Source organism: Hypomesus nipponensis, chromosome 2, assembly GCF_054491055.1.
Source record: "Hypomesus nipponensis isolate SF chromosome 2, ASM5449105v1, whole genome shotgun sequence".
NCBI classification, from domain to species: Eukaryota; Metazoa; Chordata; class Actinopteri; order Osmeriformes; family Osmeridae; genus Hypomesus; species Hypomesus nipponensis.
The window spans coordinates 16,248,779-16,272,578 of NC_140362.1; the positions used below are offsets into that span (position 1 = coordinate 16,248,779).

Genomic DNA, 23,800 nt, shown 5'->3' on the forward strand with positions numbered 1-23,800 from the left:
GTAAACGTCAACTTAGACTTAAGCCTCAAGCCGTTCCACTAACGTTCCGTTCTACAAGCAACGCTAATTCAAGCTAGAATAAACGTAGATTGTGCGCGAACACAGAGAATAAAAGCAGCCCAGATCAGGCGATTGTCAAAAAGAGGAGTTATGTCACCAAGAGCAAAGCGTAAACTAGCAGAGTGGTGTTATTTTCAGCAGTGTAAATTGATTTTTTGATTTGATTTTTGGGGAGTGTGGAAGAAATTGCGATTTCCTGTGTGCTTACATTATTCACTAATCAATAGAACTCATCATTGGATACTTGTTAGTATGTTCTCATGTAAGCTTGCTATTAATAAGAGTAGATTGTGTCTTTGTGTCAGGGTTAATAGATGTTTGGGATCAGGAGAAAGTACTGGCTGAACGTTCCTTGTCATTTACATATATTTATGCATTTAGCAGACGCTTTTATCCAAAGCAACTTCCAAGAGAGAGCTTTACAAAAGAGCATAGGTCACTGATCATAACAACAAGGTAGTCCCAAACACTGCAAGCAACCAAAACATGAAGCATACATTGTGAAAAACGAAACAAGTGCCAAAGGGAAGACCCATAAGAGCATGCAGTTATACAAATTACAAATTAAAACAACATGAACCCCAAAAAGTGCAAGACTGTACCTGTAGAAGAACAATCAACAGTAAAATATTTCACAGCGAGTACAAGAGTTAACTTCGTTATAACTAACTTACAAGAGCAACAAGTCTCTCAATAAGAGTCATTGTGATCGTGGAGGAAATTTTAACATCAGGTCCAATCAAGCAAGCATTCCTAAGTGCCGTTGTACTCCCGGAACAAGTGCGTCTTGAGCCTTTTGTTTAAGGTGGGGAGACAGTCATGTCCCTAAATTACATTACATTTAGTCATTTAGCAGACACTCTTATCCAGAGCGACTTACAGTAAGTACAGGGACATTCCCCCGAGGCAAGTAGGGTGAAGTGCCTACAATGGTCAATTTGCACGGACAGAATCGAACCGGCAACCTTCTGATTAATTGCCTGATTCCCTAACTGCTCAGCCATCTGACACCCTAAACTAAATGCATTAGTTAAGTTAAGAAGGTCAGCAGGGCCAGCTTTGGCCCAAGTTGAGGAAACAGTCGTGGATGAAATGTTTGGCGCAGCCATACAAAACTTTGGGAAGTTGTGTGGGCACATTTCCAGAGAAAATACAATTAATACACTGGTTCTTCAAAGGCTCAGATGAGAGAACTTGTAAAAGAGAGTCGATTGGACACGTGCCTTTGGCCGAGTGCGAGACGTGATGTTGCATCCTCTGTGCACGTGAGAGACATCAACGACATTGACATGAGAGCGTTAGACATCGACATGGGAGCGAGAGATGCTCGTTGTGTTTGTACAGTGAGGAAGTTGACAATTTCATTTGTTTTTCGTGTGCGTCAATGAATACGAAGTAAGTGTGTCATTGCTTTGTTGTTCTGTATTGGTTTATGCCTGTGTTGTACATGTTATAATGTCAAGAAAAGCGGAGATAGCCCTTCGACGTTCAGTTGCAATTAGAGGTTCGGTGTGAACATTAGCATAGACTGCCGATGCTAGTTTAGCCTTATCTGTTCAACTGGTGTGCCTTAATTTCGGGCTTGTTACAAACTGTATATATATCTATATATCTATATATATATATATATATATATATATATATATATATATATATATATATATATATATATATATATATATCTATATATATATATATATGTTTACTTTGTATCACTTATAGTTTGTATATTTTCTTTGTTTCAGACCACACACACACATACATACAAACACATAAACTCACAAGCACAAAATATACCTACCACATCAAGTTCATTACGTAAAGGAAAGGAAAGAAAGCCTGTGCCTCATCGTCCAGTGTTCTTACCGACACTCCATGGTGACAACTAACACACACCATTGAGCCAACACAGAACCTCCCCAACACTAAAAAACTAAAAAAAGGCTTAAAAAAAAAAAAACACTGAGTAACTGTTATGCTTTGTTCGTTTGCAAGCCATGAAGTCTCTCAAAGAAAAAACGATATCACACAGGCATGGTCATAGCTTAGATTCTCATGAGTGGGCCAGAGAAAGGGGAGGTAACCTTCCTCCTTGTGACATCACAGAGAATAATTGACACAATTAAATATAGTTAAATTAAATATAAATATAGTATTGACACAATTGCTAGTGTTCGCCTTAGCGAACTCCTTCACCACTAACTGAGCTAGCTGGAAAATCAAATGAACCCCGTGGGTATCAAAGATTGTTCTTGCTCTGGCTTTAACTTCTGGATATTCGGCATCGTTGCCACAGACCAAATGGCTTTGCCCACATCTTTCTCGGCCGCCATTACGGAATTACAACTCAAACAACAGCACAACGTAAACGTCATTGTTCTCAGCCACTCCCTCTGTTCGCTGATTGGACTGGTAAAAAGTTTACCGGGAACATCTGACCAATATACCTCAAGCCCAGACGCAGTGCAGAAGCAAAATGAAAATTGAGCGGAAGTACGTAGGAGGGAAGAGGCAGGCTAGGTCTATTTATTGCTTTTTTGTCTTAAAAAGCCTTTTAAAATGTAAATGACGTCATACGCAGCGTACGACCAGAGCTTTACGACAAGCTCTGGTCACTTCCTTTTTTCTATCGAGGCAACGACAACACAGCTGACAGGTTAGGCTCTCCCTGTCAACACATATGCTAGAAAGAGTTTTGGCTTGCTAATGTTGTTGCTAATGCTCTGACATTCAGGTTTCGCTTCGGATGCCATCAAGCAGGATCTCTGGTAGTAGTCAGTCCTTCACTAACCAATCAGTATTCATTAGCAGAATGCTAGCATGTTATGGGCAACAACGACTCACCCTGTAAGAAATCAAAAGGACTTTAGTACTTGTTCATTCAACTTTCGATCTATAACCCATGTTGAACATGCAAAAACTACCATCTAATTTGAGATTTGAGAACGACAATCAGGCAAAAGAGACACATTTAGCCATTTAGCTCCATGGACTGCCAATCATTTTGCACTCGCTGGCGATCACCCCCAGTGGAACTCTGGTGGAACTGCAACCAAATTTGGTACAATGGGTCTTATAGGGAGTCGACAGGCTCTCCGTAGACGGGCTCTGGACATTCTCTGCTCCATCTTCGACTACTGTCTGCGCTCCAAAGATATCTCCAGCCTCTCCCGCCACCTGCTGCTGAGGCAGAAAAAGCGCAGCAGCTCCATCCCAGAATGCCCCATCCCAGACGACCCGGCCATCACCCACCTGCTCAAGGAGCTGCTGTTGCAGGTAAGGTCACTCAAAATCCAAGGTCATGTAAATAAAGGGCAAAATACGAGGTGTATTAATTATTAGACGGAACTGTAATGGACGGTTTGTATGAAATGTAAGTTTCTAAATCAGAATGAAAAATAAGTAATTAAAATGAGCAGTGTGTGGAGACGACATGGTTACTCGTGTCCCGTCCTGTAATGACACCCTGCAGGGGATCCCTGAGGAGGACAAGCTGCTGGCTCTCAAACGACGCTCCTGTTGCACACCCGCTCCACATTACTGTAAAACTGGCAATAGACTGCTGTTCTACCAGAATATTTCAGATTGACTGTGAAGAAGATTAATGAATTAAATACCAGGGGTAGTTTGGATTGGTGGTCCCTGCTCGTTATGAACTCATTTCTTGTTCCCTGAAAATGTTGTATAACCTTGAAATTGTTATAATGTTCTGTTTGGTGTTTTGAACTTTTTTTCAATTTCAGGTTATTTGTGGGAATTGAACTGCTTACATTTCTATACAAAACTTTTGATTGGTAGTGTACTTGAAAACAAACCATGGCAATGTACAATCAATCAAAATAATTTCACATCTCAAAGCACATGTCATTCAAACCTATCTGGACTGCCCAGCTTTCCCTTCCATGAGGGGGAAGTGTTGGAGCCAAACATTCATCTACGTGCATCCAGCATTCATACCAGCACACATACATCAGCTCAGCTAAATACGCTGTCCATCTCTCAGCAGATTATTTCTCTGCAAAGCAAGTCTATCTCAGAAAATCCACAAAGACATCTGACAAGACCATAAAGGTGGAAACTAAAGTACAAGGGTGCACAAACAGATTGCACAGATCTCTGGTGTAAGCAATAAACAAACAAAAATTCCCAAATCCAATAATCTTAGGGTTTCTGTGTTGTGGTGAGATAGCAAAATGTTATTTGTAGTGTAATTGCAGGATAGTGCAACTCTCACCCTTGTTGTAATCACCCGTATACTTTAACCTTAACTTTGAATCCTGCTAGCGCCCTTTCACATGTCTTCGCTTCTCCCTCACATTCTGAAATGCAATTAAAATGGGAATATAAAAATTCACGGCTAAGGATCACAAGATAGATCCTGTGATCCAGTTTGGATTGGCGTAAACTATATAATACGAAGCTGACATTCATTTCTTACCCTATTATATATCTGACTACAGAAATTGATTTGAAACTAGAACTCCCCAATTTCCCAAGAACCACCCAACATCATCCAGGTTTCTGGGTTGGGCGGGGTGTGAGGAGTGGCAGAACAGTATAATTTGGGTCTATTTCCGCTAGCGCGCTGCAGATAACTTACCAGCCCCATACGGTAAGTACACGCAATTTTCACGTAGAAGTGTTTTGCATGGATTTGTTCTCTGCCAGATTTTTCATTGAAGGTTTGTCTATGGTGCTTTTATATTGCCAAGTTTTGTTTGTTTGTAATGCATATGGTTTCATGCATTACCAATTTCTGCAAAGATTTGTGCGAAGTTTAACAAACGTCTAGTCTATGTCTAATACATAGTGTGTGACACTGTTGTTTTAGCGTTTAGATTGGACATTGAGCTAAACCTTTTGTTATTTAAAGTTTCAATGTTCTAAAATGCATTATGTACATGTTTCTGAGATACTTAGACTATTAGTTAATTAATTTATTGATGATCAGTTGCGCATGTCCGTTATGCATTTTTGTAGTATAGCAGATCAGTAGGCTATTATCCAAAGCGACTTAGTTTATTTGACCCTGTCAGTTTTTATAGTAGACTAATTAATACTGTTTATTGTTGTGTAGTCGTATAGAACTATATTGTCCAAACCCTAATATCACTCAGTACTGACAAGGTTGCGTAAAGTAGGTAAGATTTAGAACCTCACAGTATCTTTGGAATCCGTTAATGAACATCCTAAGCATCACTCTTTATGTATAAACAGCCAGGATTCTCTCTCTGTGTTTATGTAAAACATAATCTTGTGCTTATCCTAGTACATGTAGGACCAGAAAATGAACAACCTGAGCATCTCTCTCTATATTGCTGTGTCTCTCCTCTCTCTGTGTTCATGTGTGTGTTAAACTTACTTTTGTACTTATTCTAGCCTTACCGATACAACCTTAGCTACATAATTATATACATGGATGAGTTTTGAGAGGTACACATAATTTACAGAGATATTATTCTGAGCTCAAATAGACCTAGTGTCACAGTCTAGATGACATCACTAGAAGTTATTTGAGAGTCTGGTGGCCCCCCTTCTTTATATAGTGAGAAACTCTGTTTAGAGGACACTTCGGCACGGGTGAAAGTTATAGGCCTCATTAACCTGGCTTTTAGGGGCCCCTATTCCCAGAAATCTGTCTGAAGATAGTGGCTTAACAAGATGTTCTCTACAGAATGCAATTTGGAAGAACATAACCGATGCAGGTCTAGTTGACTATCAACTGTAATTGTCAGGTCAGGAAGACTGTTCAGTGTAAGTTTGATGTTAGTTAGAATTTAAACTCAGTGCACGATGTGCAGCCATGTAAACTTGCAGCTGTAAGGGGATGGGTCATTTCCCTTTACACAGGAAGGACCACACACACATTCATGTGGACGTACAGTGCATGCCTACAGGGATAAACTTGTAAGTATTATGCACACAGGCCCACACATACACACACAGCCCCTAAACACATAAGATAATTCACCTCAAGGTTCTTGTCTAAAAACCAAGCAGAATTGTAGGTCCATTAATCCAGTCAGTGTTTATGGTTTCCTGTTTATATGGTTGGGGTTGGGTGTTATCCATCTTGGATTCATCTTAACAACGTTTTTGAAAACATTGAGTTGTTTAGAGCTGAAAATACACAGATAGTTTTGCTGTTTGACAAGAATATATACAGTTTCACCACCTGCACTTAATGCAAAGAACTTAAAACTATAAATAATTTGACTGGATACACCAATGAGTAACACTATAATCCCCTTTTTGGTGACCCATTTAAAGCCAAATAATATGGGATGACCATGCAAAGGAAATTAGCAATAGCTAGCTAGAAAACGACATAACCATGTAACTTGGATTTCATGAATTTGCACTTTCTGCAGCATTATTCACTCTGGATAAGAGTGTCTGCTAAATGACTAAATATAACGCTTAAAAAAAAATAATCTGATATGCAACCTTGTTTTCTACAAGATCTATAAACAACACAATAAATGTGAAGTCTTCCACCTGTTGTGACGGTGACATATTCAAACCCAACAACACTTCAGCTGGGTGAAAGGTATTGGGCAGACCTTGTTTATTGCACTGTTGCATTAATACTGTCTTTGGTTGTTTAGGTTGAATGATAGAGCATAATTCTCAAACAATCCTTGTTGTTGCCATATAGGGTGTGCTTGCCTTAGAAGTAGCCAACCAGGGTTGGGTTACGACATTGGGATGAACCATGCATCTGAAATCTCCAGCCTTTTTACTTTGGTGTACCCTGTGCAGTTCTATGGGCGTCTGTGAAGCCCTATGTGATATTGTTTGTAAAAAGGGCCAAAGAAATCAAATTAGGTTTAATACTGTTTAAACATCACACAAGAACATCTGGTTAATACTTAATAAGAACTAAACATAACAAATATTTACAATATAGTTACACCCTTAATGAAACAAGTTTGCTTCTTCAAGGGTTGGCCTCAGTACAACCTTCCCACTTTGTGATTAACTACTGACAAGGCCTCTAAACACTCTGGACGACCTCAACATTTCGCATGGGGAATGAACTCAACATTTCCCCTAAGGCATTGTTTTTTTTCAGAATTGTAACACTAGTGAAGTCTATATTTGGTTTCCTAATGTCATATTTATCTGAGGCCTGAGCAGACAATATTGTCATTGGAATTTGGACAAAGATAAGATCTTTATCAAAACCATTTTTTTCTTGTAAATGTAGCATCTCCCTTAAACCTAATTTTGGAAGGCCAAGGATGGTGTTAAAAAGCCCCCAGCAACTTTTTATTGATGCAAGAGAAGCCAGATGATTAGTGATGTTTGTTGCAGTTACAGATTTGCTGAGAATCTAAAGATAGAAACCAGATGGGAGATGATGCTTTATCACATCATGCACATTGTTGCTAAATTATGTCACGCAAATAGACAGATAGAGATATAAATTCAAGGCATTGGATGTCAGATTGTTTTCTGTATAAGTCAAAACAACAATTGAAGTTGTGCAAGTCCCAACATTGTGAATCCAACATTTAAGAAATGTGGTTAGGCTGTGTTACTCACACGCCAAAGACATTGTGGCTTCTGAAGTGCTTATCCTCCCTTTGGCTAGTTATTTTTATTTGCAATTCAAAGTTTCTCAGTGCCCTTTGCCATGTTTCCCTTTGATATACTAAATCACATTGTCAACCATGACTTTGATGTATGTAACAACTGTTCTCTGGTTTTCTCCAGGGAGAGTGACTGGAGAAGGGTCCATCATGGAGGGGACAAGAGGTCTGTTGGCGCTCATCATCACAGCTGGATGTATTCTGGTCAGTGGTGCGCAAAAAAGAGGTGAGAATGGATTGGTGTTTTGTCTGTGGTACTCTGGGGTAGTCTCAATCCTATAATTAAATAGCCGTGCAGCAGCTCATGATACTTGTTTTGAATCAGAGGATTCTGAAACATTGTATTTCTTTCAAACTGTGAGATTATGGAATGAAAAATCCAAAAATGAAATAGGTTTTGACAGGAAAATTGGATTTTTCGTGGCTGATGCTCTTTGTTCTCCTCCCAGTCTGCACACAGGAGGCGGTGGCTGACATTGTCTTCCTGGTTGATGGCTCATGGAGCATAGGAACAGAAAACTTTGAGCAGATCCGCCAGTTCCTCTACACGCTGGTCAACAGCTTTGAGGTGGGGCCTGATCATGTTCGCATTGGCCTGGTCCAGTACAGCACAACGCCACACACAGAGTTCCTCCTGAACTCCTACCAGACCCAACAGGATGTTCTCCAGTACATCAGCAAACTGCCATACAGGGGCGGTGGAACCAAAACCGGGCTGGGTTTGGACTTCATGCTTCAGAACCACTTTGTAGACCAAGCTGGGAGTAGGATTGCCAATAATGTGCCTCAGATAGCCGTGGTGATCACTGACGGCCAATCGCAGGACAACGTGGAGCCGCAAGCCCTCGCTCTGAAGAGGCAGGGGATCACGTTGTATGCTATCGGAATCAAAGACGCAGATGAGGAGCAGCTGAGGGAGATTGCCACTGAGCCCCATGAACAGCATGTGTATAGTGTGTCCGACTTTGCAGCGCTGCAGGGAATCTCCCAGAGTATCGTCCAGGTGCTGTGTACCACAGTTGAAGAGGCCAAACGACAGCTGACCCAGGTGGCCCAGGGTAAAGGATTACCACACCACCATGATCACTACAGATCGCTACACCAGCATTGTGGCTTCACTGACCCCCTAATGCGAGGGACTTTCTTGTATATCAGCCCATCCTCTTACAAACTTACAAATAGACACATATACAGTACCACATTTTCCCATGAAAATGTGTCCAAACTTTTGACTGGTACTGTATGATGCAAAAAACCTGTCTTCTCCTGTGTTTCCAGAGTGTCGCAAAGCCGCCGAAGCCGACATCGTCTTCCTCGTGGACGGTTCCTTCAGCGCCGGTGACCCCAACTTCCAGGAGCTCCGTGGGTTTCTTCACACCTTTGTAGAAGGTCTGGAGATCGGCGAACAACAGGTCCGTGTAGGGCTGGTGCTGTACACTGCAGACGAGCCCCATCAGGAGTTCCTGTTGGGAGATGTTGTAGATAAGAAATACCTGCTGGAGAAAGTAGACAATCTCGCCTACCGGCCTGGAGGCACCTCTTCTGGCAAAGCCATCGGCAAAGCTCTCACCGTCCTCCAGACCAATTACTTCACCAAGACCGCCGGGAGCCGCTCCCAGCAGGGTGTGCCACAGATTGCTGTGGTGATAACCGACGGGAATTCATCTGATGATGTGGCGGAACCAGCTCGGGTTCTCAGGAGGGAGGGAGTCATCGTGTTCACTATTGGGGTAGGGGCAGCCAACACAGATAGGCTGAAGGCCATTGCTAACAAGCCGCACGAGTGGTTCCTCCACAGCATTGGAAGCTACCATCAGCTTCAGAAGAGGTCAGAAGAGATGCTGAAGACTGTGTGCATCTCCATGGAAACCCGGAGGCAGGGTGAGGGAAAGCACCTCTGTGTGTTATGTCTACATAAATACAGTCATGTGATCAATATTTCTATTGCTCATATTACTGTAAAAAGCTTTCACAAGCTAGTTGAAAACAGAAACACATTTTTACGAATGTATGATCTTATGATGATGACACCATATAATGACTTATCTTCTTCGATTGCTTTCTTTTAATCAGCTCTGGTCCCAAAGTTTGCGGACATTTTCTTTCTTGTGGATAGCAACATGGCACAGAAAGACTTTCAGCAGGTCAGAAATCTACTGATGAAACTGGGGAACATGGAAGTCAGCGCAGAACAGCATCGCATTGGTCTGGCACAGTTTGGTCAAACAACCAAAGTAGAGTTCCTTCTGAACGCCCATCAAACCAAGGAGCAGACAGTAAATGCACTGCGTCGATTCCGGATTCGCCCGAACGGGCCTCGTAATCTGGGAAGCGCTTTGGATTTTGCCAGAACACAGTTCTTTAACAAATCAGACGGGGGACGCGCCAACCAAGGCTATCGTCAGTTTCTTGTTGTGTTGACAGGGGGGCTTTCGAATGACCCAGTTATTGGAGCGTCACGTCTGGTCAGAGCTGAAGGGGTGTCTGTGGTGGCTGTTGCTACTGATCCAAAATCAGTCACAGAGTTGAAGTTCTTAGGACCACATGTGTATATGTCCCAGGACACCAACACTGTATCTACTCTGAGGAAACTCTTTGAGAAGGAGGAGGAGATCGTAATGAGTGCAGGTGAGGGTCTAAAAAACAACTTAACTACAAATCCTATTTTTTTGTCTAACTTCATGTTCACGCATTGGTACTCCCCAATCTTGATCTTGATTCTGACAAATCTTGGTGAAACTTTTTATTATTTGGTGGTAAAAACAGTGTATTTTGCCCCTCGTGATCAAAAACCTTAAAATACATTTGTGAGGTGCAAGTTCATGTTTGAGGGGTTGTGTGTGATAATTGTCTTGGATTACTTCAAGCATCTGAGGAAATCCCAACAAGCATTTTAATGAAAAAAACTCCACTCCACTTTTCAGCATTTTTAAGAATATGAAGGGGTGAGACTAAGTGGAAATGTGTGAGTTTAGTTATACTTTAATAGCAAGTTGAGCATGACAAGTTTTAAAATTGTTTTCATAAATTACTTTAAAAAATGTGTTTACTATTAAATAAACTAATGGTGCTCAGTTTTGAAAAAATATGTGTAAAGAGATGAAAGCATATTCAAGACTGAGACACTTACTGATGTTTGTTTGTTACAGATTGTGCGGCAGCCAAATTTGCAGACATCGTTTTTATTGTTGATGAGTCTGGTAGCATTTCAACGGAAGACTTTAATCTGATTCGCAGCTTCCTGCATAAGATTGTGAAAGGCTTGGACGTGGGTTTGAAACAAGTGAGGGTGGGCATTGTCCTCTACAGTGACAAGGCTACTGCCCACGTCTACCTCAACTCTTTTGACAATAAGGATGAAATTTTGGAGTTCATCAAGATCCTCCCCCAGCGTGGGGGTGGTACCCTCACGGGTGCTGCTCTGAAGTTTGCCAAAGAGAATGTTTTTGTTAAGGATAAGGGAAGCAGGCTTGACCTTGGTATCCAGCAGGTGGCTGTGGTCATAACTGATGGCAAGTCTCAGGACAAAGTGAGCCCTGCAGCTACCGCCCTTCGCAGAGCTGGCGTCACTGTCTATGCCGTGGGAGTAAAAAACGCCAACATCGAAGAGCTGAAGGCGATAGTTTCACATCCTCCTAAATCTCACATGTTCAACGTGGACAGCTTTGCCAAGCTGGGGAACCTGGAAAGGACCCTGAGGAAGAGCCTTTGCTACAACATTCTCCGCTCAGAATTCTCTGTCAGTGCCAGGAAATACAGCATCCAAGCAGGTTAGCAAAGTTGAACTTATTTGTGAGATAACATTACAGAGAACATATCAGGTGAAATCACGGCTATGGATTTGCGTTGGCTTCTATTACCTCAAAACTGTTAATTGAAATTGCGGATTATTATCACTGTATTATTATTATTAATATTATTTTGCTTCAGATCAACAACAAAGTAAAATCCAGCAAAGTGACACACTTTTGTTTCTTATTCAGGCTGTAAGCAGACAGAGGAGGCTGACATCTTCTTCCTGATTGACCATTCCGGAAGCATCACCCCACAAGACTTCCAGGACATGAAAAAATTCATAATTGAGTTTGTACACACATTGCGCATCGGCCCGCAGCATGTCCGAGTAGGTGTGGTCAAGTATTCAGACAAACCTCAACTGGAATTTGATTTGACAACCTACAAAGACGGCAAAACATTAGAGGCTGCAGCTGAGCGTATTATCCAAAGGGGAGGTGGAACTAATACGGGTCTGGCTTTGAGTTTTATGAACAAGTTCTTCAAAGAAGCAGAAGTTACACGGGGAGCCAAAGTCCCAGAGTACCTCATTGTTATCACAGACGGGAAGTCTGCAGACAAGGTGAAGGAACCAGCACAGCTTCTGAGGAACGAGAAGATTCAAATCTACGCGATTGGGGTGAAAGACGCCAACCCGACTGAGCTGCTGGAGATTGCAGGTTCACCTGAGAGGAAGTTCTTTGTCAACAACTTTGATGCTCTGAAGTCAATCAAGGACGAAATCATCACAGATATCTGCACAGAGGACAGTACGTGACCCTGTCTGTAGAAAAGTTTTTACTGTGTCTATAATCATACAGGAAGTATATAAAGTTTTATTGAGCTAGAGATCAATTGCAAAATTAGCCACATGGTTGATTGCAAGATGAGCTGTATTAAACATGATTCCCACTTCTGTTCTCTGTCCATAGCGTGTAAGGGTGCAGCAGCTGACCTGCTCTTTATGATAGACAGTTCAACCAGCATCAACCCAGAGAACTTCCTGAAAATGAAAGAATTCATGAAGTCCTTGGTGAGGCGGTCTGTTGTCGGTCCAGACAAAGTGCACGTTGGTGTGACGCAGTTCAGCAGCAATTCAAAGTTGGAGTTCCCTCTGAACAAACTGTATGACAAACCTAGTATAGAGAATGCCATAGACTCCATGCAGCAGATGGGGGGAGGCTCACTCACAGGAAAATCAATTTCTGAAATCTCACAGTACTTTGACCCCTCAAATGGCGGTCGCCCGGACAAAAATAGTTTTTTATTGCTTGTGACGGACAGTGAAGCCCAGGATGAGGTGTCAGTGCCTGCTAAAGCTCTCAGGGAGAAGGGGGTGTTGATTTTTGCCATTGGAGTTGACAATGCCAACACTACTCAGCTTTTGGAAATCAGTGGAACACAAGAGAGGGTCTACTCTGTGGCAGACTTCGATGGGCTCAGAGCCTTGGAGAGGCAACTGGCGTTGTCCATCTGTGATCCAGAAAAAGGTGAGTTATGTGAGGTTGTTCACCATGACATAATGAGTAGGAGTGTGCATCAAAAAAAAAAAAAAATAATAATTTGGGATATTAAGGGTCTCCTGTCCTCTCCTACAATCCAGAGTGTACGAAAACAGAAGTTGCAGATATAATCTTCCTAGTGGACCGCTCCACCAGCATCACCCCAGACAAGTTCCGCAGCATGCAGACCTTCATGGTGTCCATGATCAACCAAACCACTGTCGGGGAGAAGCAGACACGATTTGGTGTCATCATGTACTCCACCAATCCTGAGAATGCATTCAGCCTCAGTACATACTACTCAAAAAGAGAGATACACTCGCATATTTGGAAACTGTCGACACCGGAGGGAGATACCTACACAGCCAAGGCTCTGGATTATTCCCTGCAGTACTTTGGTGCCTCGCACGGCGGCAGAAAAAACGTGACGCAGATTTTGATGGTAATCACAGACGGCAAAGCTCATGACCGTGACAATCTAGAAGCGCCATCGAAGGCTCTGAGGGACAACGGGGTCGAGGTGTTTGCCATCGGAGTGGAGGGAGCCAGCATGACGGAACTGGAGACCATGACTGGCAAAGACCAATCCAAGATCTTTTATGTGAACGACTTTAAGGCTCTCGAATCACTGTACGCCAATATCTCTCAGGTCCTCTGCAACACTACGAAACCAGGTAATGTACAAGCTTACTATATGTTTTTATGTTTGTTTTTTGATTGAGATATCTCTTTGGCGAGTAATGGTGAACTTTAGAGAAAAGTATTGCTTCCGAACAAATAGATCCTTCTCTAAGAATATGTTTTTCTACAATTGTAGATATTTAACATCTCTCTCTTTTCTCCCAGTGTGTCAGACGAAGGAGGCTGACTTGGTCGTTTTAATAGACGGCTCAGAAAGCATCGAGAGACTACAATTCCAACATGTGAAAAACTTCACAAGAGATCTCATAGAGGTCTTCAAAATCAGCGAAAACTCCGTTAGAGCAGGAGTTGCCCAGTTCAGCACTGAGGCTCAAAAGGAGTTCTACCTCAATGAGTTCTACACTATAGAAGGCATAAGAGACCGCATCAAAGATATTAAACAACTTCGTCAAGGAACTCTAACCGGAAAGGCCCTTAATTTCACCAGAAGTTTCTTTGAAGCAGCAGCAGGGAGTCGTATCCAGTCAGGGGTCCCCCAGAACCTGGTGGTGATCACGGATGGAGACTCTGATGATGATATGGTTGCAGAAGCTAAATTCCTTAGGGATTTGAAGATAGAGTTGTTTGCCATTGGTATTGGGAGCAAGTTTAATCCTTTACTGCTGAAGAATATTGCAGGATCATTAGACAGGGTTTTCATTGTGGACGACTTTCCCTCTCTGGCCGAGATCAAGACCCGGGTGGTGAACACTATATGTGAAGGACCCAATCCCCCACCAAATCCACCAGGTAAGGCCAAATTCCAATAAGGAAATATATCCTTTTATTTATCTCTCATTCTCTACTATTATCTGTGCATCTTCTCAAACCATAACTAATCAAGTTTGAGAGAAAGGCAGTTCAAATGGATAGCATGTCTTCCTCCTCCAGGCTGCATTATAGATGTCGCCGTTGGCTTCGATATTTCTCGCAGAAGCGGGTCGATGCTGCTCATGGAAGGCCAGTCCAAGCTGCAGAGGTATCTCCAGGAGATAGTCCTCTACATGTCCAACCTGAAGGGCCTGTGCTGCGTCAGGACGGACAGGGTTAGGGTCAACATTGGATACCGGGTGGTGGCTGATGATGGACAACTTCTGCATGACTTCTCTTTTGAGCCGTACAATGAGGATGTGATAAAGAAGATCAAGGCCCTGCAGATACCCCAGACCACTCGCTTTAATGGCGCTCTGCTGGCCTCTTTCAAGGAGAAGTTCCAGAAAGAGTCTAGGGCTGGCGTGAAGGTGAGACACTAAACGGCAAAGCTATTGTACAGTTTTTGCATACTCCCAGACTTGCATCTGTGTCACTCTTAGCACCTCTGATGAGTTTGCATGCTTGATATTGTTCTTCATTGTTAATACTTAGTCCCATCCAGTTCTGCCAAACCCAGCCTGATAACTGATCATATTCTCCTACCTAACCTGCCCATCAGGTGCTTGTAGTCTTTTCTGATGGACTTGATGAAAACGTTGAGGACATGGAGAGAGAGTCAGAACAGTTGCGTCGTTCTGGTAAGGAAGCATCGTATTTTTACTCAGTTACTGTACTATCTAATATTGCCAATTTACTTCATGCCGAACTTGTGGCTCAGTAAAGAGACTTGTCTTCCACCCCTCCTCTGGGGCAGGTGTCCACGCTCTACTGACTGTGGCCTTAGAGGGGGTCCAGAATGCCCAGCACCTCCAGATGGTGGAGTTTGGGAGAGGGTTTGGCTACAAGCAGCCCCTCAATATTGGCATGCAGAGTGTGGGCAGTACCATGCACCAACAAATAGTAAGTAAATCATGCCTGTTTTCTAGGATCTTCCGAGACGTCTCTACCTGAGGGATTACTCCTAGTCCTGGAGCATACTTAGTTTAGTTGCGATCGATTGGACTGCCTTCTCTAGGTGTTTCGTTGAGAGAATGTTTTGTTCACTAATGAAAATTTCGGAATATTGAATGTCAGGGTGTTGAGCGAAATAAGCCTTGATGTTTTGTTGAGCCTGGTTCTTCTCTTGACTTGTCTGGCAGGATAATGGTCAACCAAAGATATAGGCTTGTAGGATGTGGGAGATGAGATATGCAGACAAATAGAATAGAACAAAACAGCATTGACACATGATCCATATGTCTATATCTGCCCAGGACACAGTAGCTGATAGAGAGTGCTGCAACGTGGCGTGTAAGTGCTCCGGTCACGAGGGGATCCGCGGCTTACCGGGTTCACCTGGGGAAAAGGTGAGTAGAAAGAGTAAATATATATAATGACAGAAGTTAAGTAAAATTATGAGATTGATTGAAAATGTAGTCAAATATACATTAGGTGTAAGGAAATGTGGCACAACTTTACTTCACCTAATGTATACAACTCAAGGATGTCAAATTAAAGACTTGAACTGGTTGGTCATTAAGAATCCCCTGGAGGTCACAGGAAAGTTCTGGTTCTGATCAAAAATGACTGCAGTTGATGATGCCTGTTATGTTTGTCACAACCTGATGAGCTCATGTTATTCTGGTCTTCATCTCTCCTCATCAGGGTGTTCCAGGGCTGAGGGGCCACCCAGGCTTCCCTGGGGAGGAGGGAGGGATTGTAAGTGTTTATTTAAAGACAACTCAGGACACTGCTTGATTGGACCATTGCTTGAGTTGGTTTTAGTATTGAAAAAGCATACACAAAAACAAGAATGTCTTACTGACCGACAACACCAATCCACACCACCACAGGCTGGTGACCTTTGACCTAGGATTATCTCCTGGTGTGTTTTTCCCCAGGGTGAGAGAGGACCATCAGGTCCAATTGGACCTCAAGGTCTGCAGGGTTGTCCTGGTACTCGAGGCCTAAAGGTAAGTTAGACGCGTCTTGTTCTGCTCGAGTCACACTCAAAGTCAGTAGAGACCAGTTGTAAGCAGGTATCTCATACATGGTTGTCTCATTGACAGGGCTACCAAGGTCACAGAGGCAACAAGGTGAGTGAGCTGGTCTTCTGACAAGCAGCATCTGTATTCTTTTCCCCCGCTCTTCAAGAAACGTGTGTGTTCTGTAGTTCATATATTTCTGTGTTGCTTTCGGATTGTTCTTGTGAATCTGACAGGGGGATGACGGAGAGCATGGGCTGGATGGCATCAATGGAGAACAGGTAGCCTTCCTCTGTTCAGCATGTAGTTCATGAAAACATAAATTTTAGGCTACTGAGCACTTTTTTTTGATTGAGAGGGATCAAATGATCAGATACCCATGCTTGACTGACACATTTTTAGTTTCCTGAGACTGTTCTGGTGCGTGTTTGCAGGGTGTGACAGGATTGGCTGGAAGCCCTGGGGAGAGAGGAGACTCCGGCAACCCGGTAATTGTCATTTGCTTTTCTATTAAACCGTTCTACCATTTGACACACTTTTTTTTACCAGACTTTTACTCTTCATTTCATTCATGCGCAACTCTCTTATTTAATCTTGAATGTACCCCTTATGAAAACACTCCTACTTTATTAATGAAATTGTACCTTATGTACATGTTATGCTTCCTTTTATCTCAACTTGTCTCAATGTCCAACTGGTGCTTCCTGTCTGCTTCTCCTCTGCAGGGTTCCAGGGGCATTAGGGGAGAGCCAGGGATCAAGGGCCAGCATGGGCTGAGAGGAGATCCTGTAAGTAGAAAAAGAAAAAAGAACCCACAAAAGACCAACGCACAATTCATAAGAAAAATGAGTGAACAATGTTTTTTTTAGTCTCAGTCCTTATGTCTCAGTCGCAGTCCTCCCACTTATAAGTACGTGGTTACTGACAGCCTGTGGTGCATTTAGGGGAATGCATTCCTTCTGCAAATGTCATCCCTTATCACAAGCTGAATGTTTATTTCATTAGAAAATATGCAACTATGAGTTCCTCTTCTCTAGTTGCAGAGTTTAAGAAGGGATACTCCAAATTCATGCTGCAACTGCAGCATGTCAAATGTGTGGGACCTCAACAGGGATGTCAGCAAATGTTATTACTGGACCCGCTGTTTTTCATTTCTTTAGAAGCAGAAGAGTCACAGGGATGAGGGCTTCATTGTTTTATCTCTAGTTTTGTGTGGTTTTAGGGGGAGCCTGGAAGCAGCAACACAAAGCGTGGACCGCCAGGCCAGTCCGGGAACTCAGGCTTGCCGGTAAAGAATGACAATGAGGATGACTTTGGGATGTATGTGTAAATGTGTACTTGCCAGTCAGTACACACAGACACAAACACACACACATAAAACATGTTTTGTTCTGCCATGCAGGGAGATGCAGGAGAGGACGGGGTTCCAGGAGGGGATGGAATCGATGGAAACCCTGTGAGATCTTTGGATTGAACTACCCAGCTACAGGCTCATGTCCCAGACAGCAACATACATTAGTGGGTAGAACAGCCTGCATTGTTAACAGCACTGTGTGTTGATTCCTCCTGCAGGGCCCACAGGGTAGGAGAGGTCCAACTGGAGTCAAGGTACACTCCCATAAATATAGGGTGCTATCAAAATCCATGTGTGTGTGAGGTAGAGATTGCAAAGTTGTGGACGAGTGCCCGTGCATTATCAGTCCCATTTGCATCACAAGAACATTCTGTTTGTGTGTTTGTTGTCTTCCAGGGACTAAATGGAACTCCAGGTGCTGCTGGACTCTCTGGAAACCAGGGTCCCTCTGGGTCAGAGGTAGGTACCTCAGCGAGGATGTGGCTTGACAAAGAGACAAGTTTGATTTCTCATGCATGCAACCCCACCTTAATCTTGTTGGAATGTGTGTTTGCACAGTGCATTAAAGATTAATATAGGTACATTTGGAGGATTGTCAGGAAACTGTCAAGACATTAGCAGTTAAAACATTCTCCCATATCCCTTGCCTGCTCAGGGTGTAAGAGGAGAACAAGGCGAGAACGGACCCAAAGGTACCACAGGATTACCTGGATCACAGGTGGGTTCTGGATCTCCTCAGTACCACTCAATGAGGCAGACACTGTCCGAGTGGGTTGGTGTTAACTCTTACCCTAACCCATCCTGTGTTCCAGGGTACACCTGGCATAGGGGGCAGGAAAGGATCAGTTGGACGTCCAGGTCGAAATGGAAGAAAGGTTGGCGACTTCTTCTTCTGTCAGCAGTTCTTCTTCTCTCTGTAGTCCTCCTGCTCTCTGTAGTCTTCCTTCCGTCTGTAGTCCTGTCTCATTTAGCTACTATTTCATGTAGTTTGTAAGCCACACTCACAATGTAATACCTTAACATGAAAAGTTTGATTTACATCCATGCAGGGTGAGCCAGGAGATCTTGGAGTCAAGGGCGACACAGGACCTCTGGGTCCCAGAGGGATGCCGGTCAGTGTGTGTGTGTGTGTGTGTGTGTGTGTGTGTGTGTGTATGTGCTTGTGTAGGGGGTGGGTGTGTTATGGTTGTGTTTGTCTAGGTGTGTTTACATGTGTGGGTCATGTGACCTGTCTGCTTTACACCAGGGTCTGGATGGAAGAGATGGTTATGGTCCATCAGGACCCAAGGGTCTGAAGGTAAGAAACTGTCTTTCACCTGGATACCTGTGTGTCTTGGTGGGTCTGGATCACATTCACTAAGAGAGACTATGATAAAGACAGACCCTGATTGAGGAAGAGTGGACTGTGTTTACTTCCTAGGGTGAACCTGGTTTCCCTGGCTACCCCGGGCTGCAGGTCAGTAACTCCTTGGTTTCTCACATCGGTTCTGATGGAAAAGCAGGTGTGAAGAAATGGGGCTGGAATACCTGTCAGCTGACATGTCTTCTGTTTGTTCTTTGTGGTTTCAGGGGGAGGGTGGTTTTACTGGACCACCAGGAGGACCAGGCCCCAAAGGCAACCATGGCAGGGGGGTGGGTGTCACACACACACAGACACACAAACAACTTATTTGGTTGGCCTAAATGCACCAAATGCAAATGTATGAAGACAATATCTGACTGTCTGGTCTCCAGGGGAACGCTGGCAGAACAGGAGAAACAGGACAGCCCGGAGACCCAGGACTAGCGGGACACAGGGTTAGTATGCTGCTGGTCACCTGCTTCATGAAAATGGGGGTCCATAAAAACAGGGATCTAAGCAGAAATCCATGTTCATTTTGTTTGTTGTTCTGTTTATATTTAGATATTGATAAATGTACACTTATATATTATGTTTTTATAAATGTTATATTTTCCTTATTATGACATTGTGTTATCTATGTTCTCTTCACAGGGTCCTAGAGGGTCTCCTGGTGAGAGACCCGATGTAAGTATATTCCCGTGTCTTCAATAGAAATAGTAATATATCATAAATAAATGTCAGAATACTCTTTGAACTTTGACTTTTGAGAGATTCAGTTTATTTAATTTTTTTCTTCCAGGAATGCCAGCTGATTACCTACATCCGTGACAACTGTGGTAAGTAGCCCGAGTGATGTATTAGAGGAAGAAGTGAAGATGTTTGCCATTGACAGAAGGGCCTTGTCTGTCTCTAAATACATTTTTATTTGATCTCTTATCTGAACAGCGTGCTCCCAAGGTATGTGTCACTTGTATTTTTCTCTCCAATACACCCCTACACATCTAATAACAAATGACAGCGTAAAAACTCCCAAACTCTCTTCCTTCTTAACCCTCCCTCCTTATCAGGTTCTTCGGGGTGCCCAGCCTACCCCACAGAGCTGGTGTTTGCCCTGGACATGTCTGATGATGTTGAGCTTCCCGCCTTTGAGAGAATGCGCTCTGCTCTCGTCTCTCTCTTGAACAACATCAACATCGCTGAGAGCAACTGTCCGACTGGTGCTCGTGTTGCCGTGGTAGCTTACAGTGCCTACACAGAGTACCTGATCCGTTTCCAGGACTACCGGCGCAAGAGCCAGCTGCTGGAGGCGGTGCAGGGCATCCCGCTGGTCCGGACGGCCAACAAACGCAACCTGGGCGCCGCCATGCGCTACGTGGCACACAACATCTTCAAACGCACTCGAAAGGGGATGAGGATAAGGAAGGTAGCCATCTTCTTCTCCAATGGCCCTTCCCAAGACTCCTCTGCCATTGTTACTGCAACAATGGAGTTTAATGCCCTGAACATCATCCCAGCAGTCATCACACTTAGGAGTTTGCCAAATGTTCTCCAGGCTTTTAAGGTAATAAATGGAGACACTGAATTGAGGTAATGAAGCTGATGTGACCCAGTAGCAGCTCATGGTGAAATGGAACATTATCTTTAAGTGCTTTTGTTGTGGTGTTGGGCAAACAGGCTGATGAAACACGGCGCTCCACCCTGTTGGTGCTGCGGGACAACCAGAACCTGGAGGAGGGGCTGAAGAATATCAGGGAATGTGTCATCTGCTATGGTAGAACTTCCTCTACCATTCCTCTCTCCTGACTTCCATCAGCTAATCTTACCTCAGCCCCTCACAGTTTCAACTACTGTTGAGGACTTACCAACACGTTTCCGCAGTGTGATCCAGTGTGTTCCTCTTTTTCCCCAGATCCATGCAGGACCGTGCAGAGCACCTGCTCCTACATCATGAAGACCCCTCTGATCCAGGAGGTGGATGTGGACTTGGCCCTGCTAGTGGACAGCTCCAGGGAGGTCCAGGCAGACCAGTTCTCTGGCATGCAGCAGCTGCTGGGCAGGGTGGTGGAGCAGCTGGCAGTGAGCCCCCAGCCCGGCCAGGGGAATCGGCAGGCCAGGGTGGCCCTCGTCCAGCAGGGTGCCGCTCAGGCCACCAAACTGGAGTTTGGCTTCCAGAAGTACAAGGACCACAGAGCCATGAAGCAACACGTTCTCCAAGGCCTTCGACAGCAGGGAGGGTCCCTGGCCCTTGGCCAGACCCTGGAGTTCACCCTCAGGGAGGTGCTGCTCAAGGCCCCCCGTCCCCGGACCAGGAGGATGGTCCTGGCCATAGTAGGGGACAAGACGCTTGACCGGGATAGGGCCAAGCTGCACTACGTTTCCGAGCAGGCCAAATGTCAGGGCGTAGCGCTGTTTGTGGTCACGGTGGGCAGCTATTACAACCGCACGGAGGTGGAGCATCTGGCCAGCACCCCCCTGGAGCAGCACCTGCTTCATCTGGGCCAGCTCAGGGAAGATGACCAGGAATATGCCCAGCGCTTCTTCAGAGCCTTCCTGGCCGTGTTCAACGGTACGAAAGCATGACCCTTACCTACTCGACTCATTTACTTACAACTTATATACAATTGATGAATATGCATAGCTTTTCATAGGTGTGACGTCTGATTGAGAAGTCTTCGGTGGTGTGTGGACTTCAATGCGTGCGTTTTAGCTTCGGACTTGTCCTTTTCTTCTCATTTGTAGGAGGTATGAACACCTACCCTCCTCCGTCTCTGAGACAGAAGTGTGCACAGCTTGAGGGACAGGGACAGGGGCAGGGGCAGACTATATTTGTATACAGGTAGGCAACTCCCATTATACTCAAATCCATATGACATATAGTGTTTAACTAGTTGGACAGCAAACCCCATTGACACCAGCACCTTGGAATTTTTACTCGCTGTTCCTCAGCGAACCAGAGGTGGAGGAGGAGCTGGAGGAGGAGGAGCTGCAGGAGGAAGTGGAGGACCAGAGTCAGTATGACTACCTGTCTAAACCAGAAACAACTCAGGTGGAAATCTTCGAGAGTCATTCCAGGGGGGATGGAGGAGAACTGTCTTCACGACCAAAGCTCAATGGTGTGATATCCACAGTTCTAGGTTCAGACCACCATTTTTGTCCATTAAAGTGAACTTGAATTGGAATAGCAGTAACTGGATGGTACTCCTAGTCTCTTACAACAGAGTTATCAGGTACCGCATGGCTGAAGGCATGTCTTTATTCCTCCACTTTTCAGATATTGCATGAGTAGGCCCTTGCACTGTCTGTTGCATGACCGCCTGAAGGACTGCTTTTGGTACTTTAGTAGTGTCCTTGGTAAACCTGCCTGTTCTGCTTTCAGTACACTGTCTGTTGGATGTGGACAGGGGCTCCCATTGCAGGGACTACGTCCAGCATTGGTACTTTAATAAAGCCATCCATGCATGCTCACCGTTCTGGTATGGCGGTTGCCATGGCAATGCCAACCGCTTTAGTACGGAAAGCGAATGTTTCCAGGCCTGCAACTCCCACAGTAAGTTATGTGTCTTTCAGTCAAATATCAGCACCATATAGTAGGTGTTAAGAGGGAATGCGTGGTTCTTATCAGGGCTGAGAATCAAGTTTAGCCACAATCAGAATGACCTTGTGTTATACTGTGCACTTGATAAATAAAACACTTTGACATCTCTATAATACACAGATGTATCTGATCCTAAAACACACTTTACTTTTATCATTTATCTAAACTATGTATCTGTCCTAATATTTGTAATCATTTGGTTTTGTTTACCTATTTTATTGCATTCTGTTTTACATGCTTATTCTTTTGAGCTTAGTAATACTTGTTTTGTTCCAGATCCCACAGCCATGCTACTGAAAGAGGACTCTGATGTGCTGGACAAGAGTAAGGACTGAACTCTTTCATTTAAAATATATTTAACAAGGCAGTTAAATAATGATAATAATGTGCATAATGTTTGGACAAAAACACTAAACCTCCCTCACTCTGCTCTGTCTCTCTTCTGTCCATGACTGCCACCAGACTCGTGTTTCCTCAGCCAGGATGTCGGCACCTGTGGGAACTATACTGTTAAATGGTACTTTGACACACAGCAGAGTGAGTGTTCTCGCTTCTGGTTCAGCGGCTGTGGAGGAAACGGCAACCGCTTTGATACGCAGGAGGAGTGTGAGGGCCTGTGCCTCCGGAGGAAGCACTAGGATGATGTTCCACAGAACCAGCCCTTGGTGAAGACTTGACACTAGACTAAAACCTTCCTCTGGTTTGTCCAAGATCTTTCACTGAATATGTACTCATAGGCCCTTTCTTAATCTTATATTGTTTTATACATTTTGTTAAGGAAATACATTTTGACAAGTGCCTGTCTGTTACATATTACCCCTCCGAGTAATGGCTAAGCAGCTGCTTGCAATAGGAATATTTACTCCAAATATTTGACCTTAAGCAATCCAGCCCAAGAGGCAGCCCCTTATATCAAACATAGCTGCAAATGTTCACACAATATCTTCCTGGAACTCAGATGTTACATCAGTTGTACAATAAACCATGTCCTATTGATAACCCCGGTCTCTGTGTATCTGTACAGTCATCTTTAAACCCTGTCACTAGAAGCCTTGGTTAC

The 23,800-nt window shown here is 43.9% G+C and overlaps 1 protein-coding gene across 4 annotated transcripts; it reads left to right on the forward strand.

Moving 5' to 3' along the window:
* The first annotated feature begins 1,336 nt into the window (after positions 1-1,336).
* LOC146300999 (collagen alpha-6(VI) chain-like) lies at positions 1,337-23,739 on the forward strand. 4 transcript variants are annotated; one of them, XM_084708575.1, is made up of 44 exons: positions 1,339-1,455; positions 1,806-3,336; positions 5,911-5,967; positions 7,780-7,881; positions 8,105-8,713; positions 8,934-9,536; positions 9,729-10,283; positions 10,805-11,425; positions 11,639-12,199; positions 12,362-12,919; positions 13,033-13,605; positions 13,778-14,362; positions 14,504-14,853; positions 15,045-15,123; positions 15,240-15,385; positions 15,739-15,831; positions 16,130-16,183; positions 16,366-16,437; positions 16,534-16,560; positions 16,686-16,730; positions 16,884-16,937; positions 17,175-17,237; positions 17,672-17,737; positions 17,852-17,905; positions 18,022-18,057; positions 18,200-18,262; positions 18,459-18,521; positions 18,616-18,678; positions 18,853-18,915; positions 19,050-19,100; positions 19,224-19,259; positions 19,373-19,435; positions 19,538-19,600; positions 19,797-19,829; positions 19,945-19,981; positions 20,091-20,102; positions 20,213-20,706; positions 20,820-20,916; positions 21,055-21,711; positions 21,885-21,981; positions 22,092-22,258; positions 22,522-22,692; positions 23,017-23,064; positions 23,203-23,739. In XM_084708575.1, exons 4-44 carry the CDS (start codon positions 7,806-7,808, stop codon positions 23,376-23,378), a joined length of 8,334 nt encoding a protein of 2,777 aa, XP_084564701.1. In that variant the 5' UTR covers positions 1,339-1,455; positions 1,806-3,336; positions 5,911-5,967; positions 7,780-7,805; the 3' UTR covers positions 23,379-23,739. The 4 variants fall into 4 exon arrangements, with proteins under 4 accessions (XP_084564699.1, XP_084564701.1, XP_084564700.1 ...); XM_084708574.1 differs by lacking the exon at positions 5,911-5,967 and having other exon boundaries at positions 1,806-1,938; positions 3,140-3,336; XM_084708573.1 differs by lacking the exon at positions 5,911-5,967 and having other exon boundaries at positions 1,337-1,455; positions 3,140-3,336.
* Positions 23,740-23,800: the final 61 nt, after the last annotated feature.

Coding starts and splice junctions, on each gene's coding strand:
- LOC146300999 (XM_084708573.1), top strand. CDS start 3,279: ATGCCCCATCCCAGACGACCCGGCCATCACCCACCTGCTCAAGGAGCT. Junction 16,731..16,883: donor ATGGCATCAATGGAGAACAG/GTAGCCTTCCTC, acceptor GCGTGTTTGCAG/GGTGTGACAGGATTGGCTGG. Junction 20,917..21,054: donor GGAATGTGTCATCTGCTATG/GTAGAACTTCCT, acceptor CTTTTTCCCCAG/ATCCATGCAGGACCGTGCAG.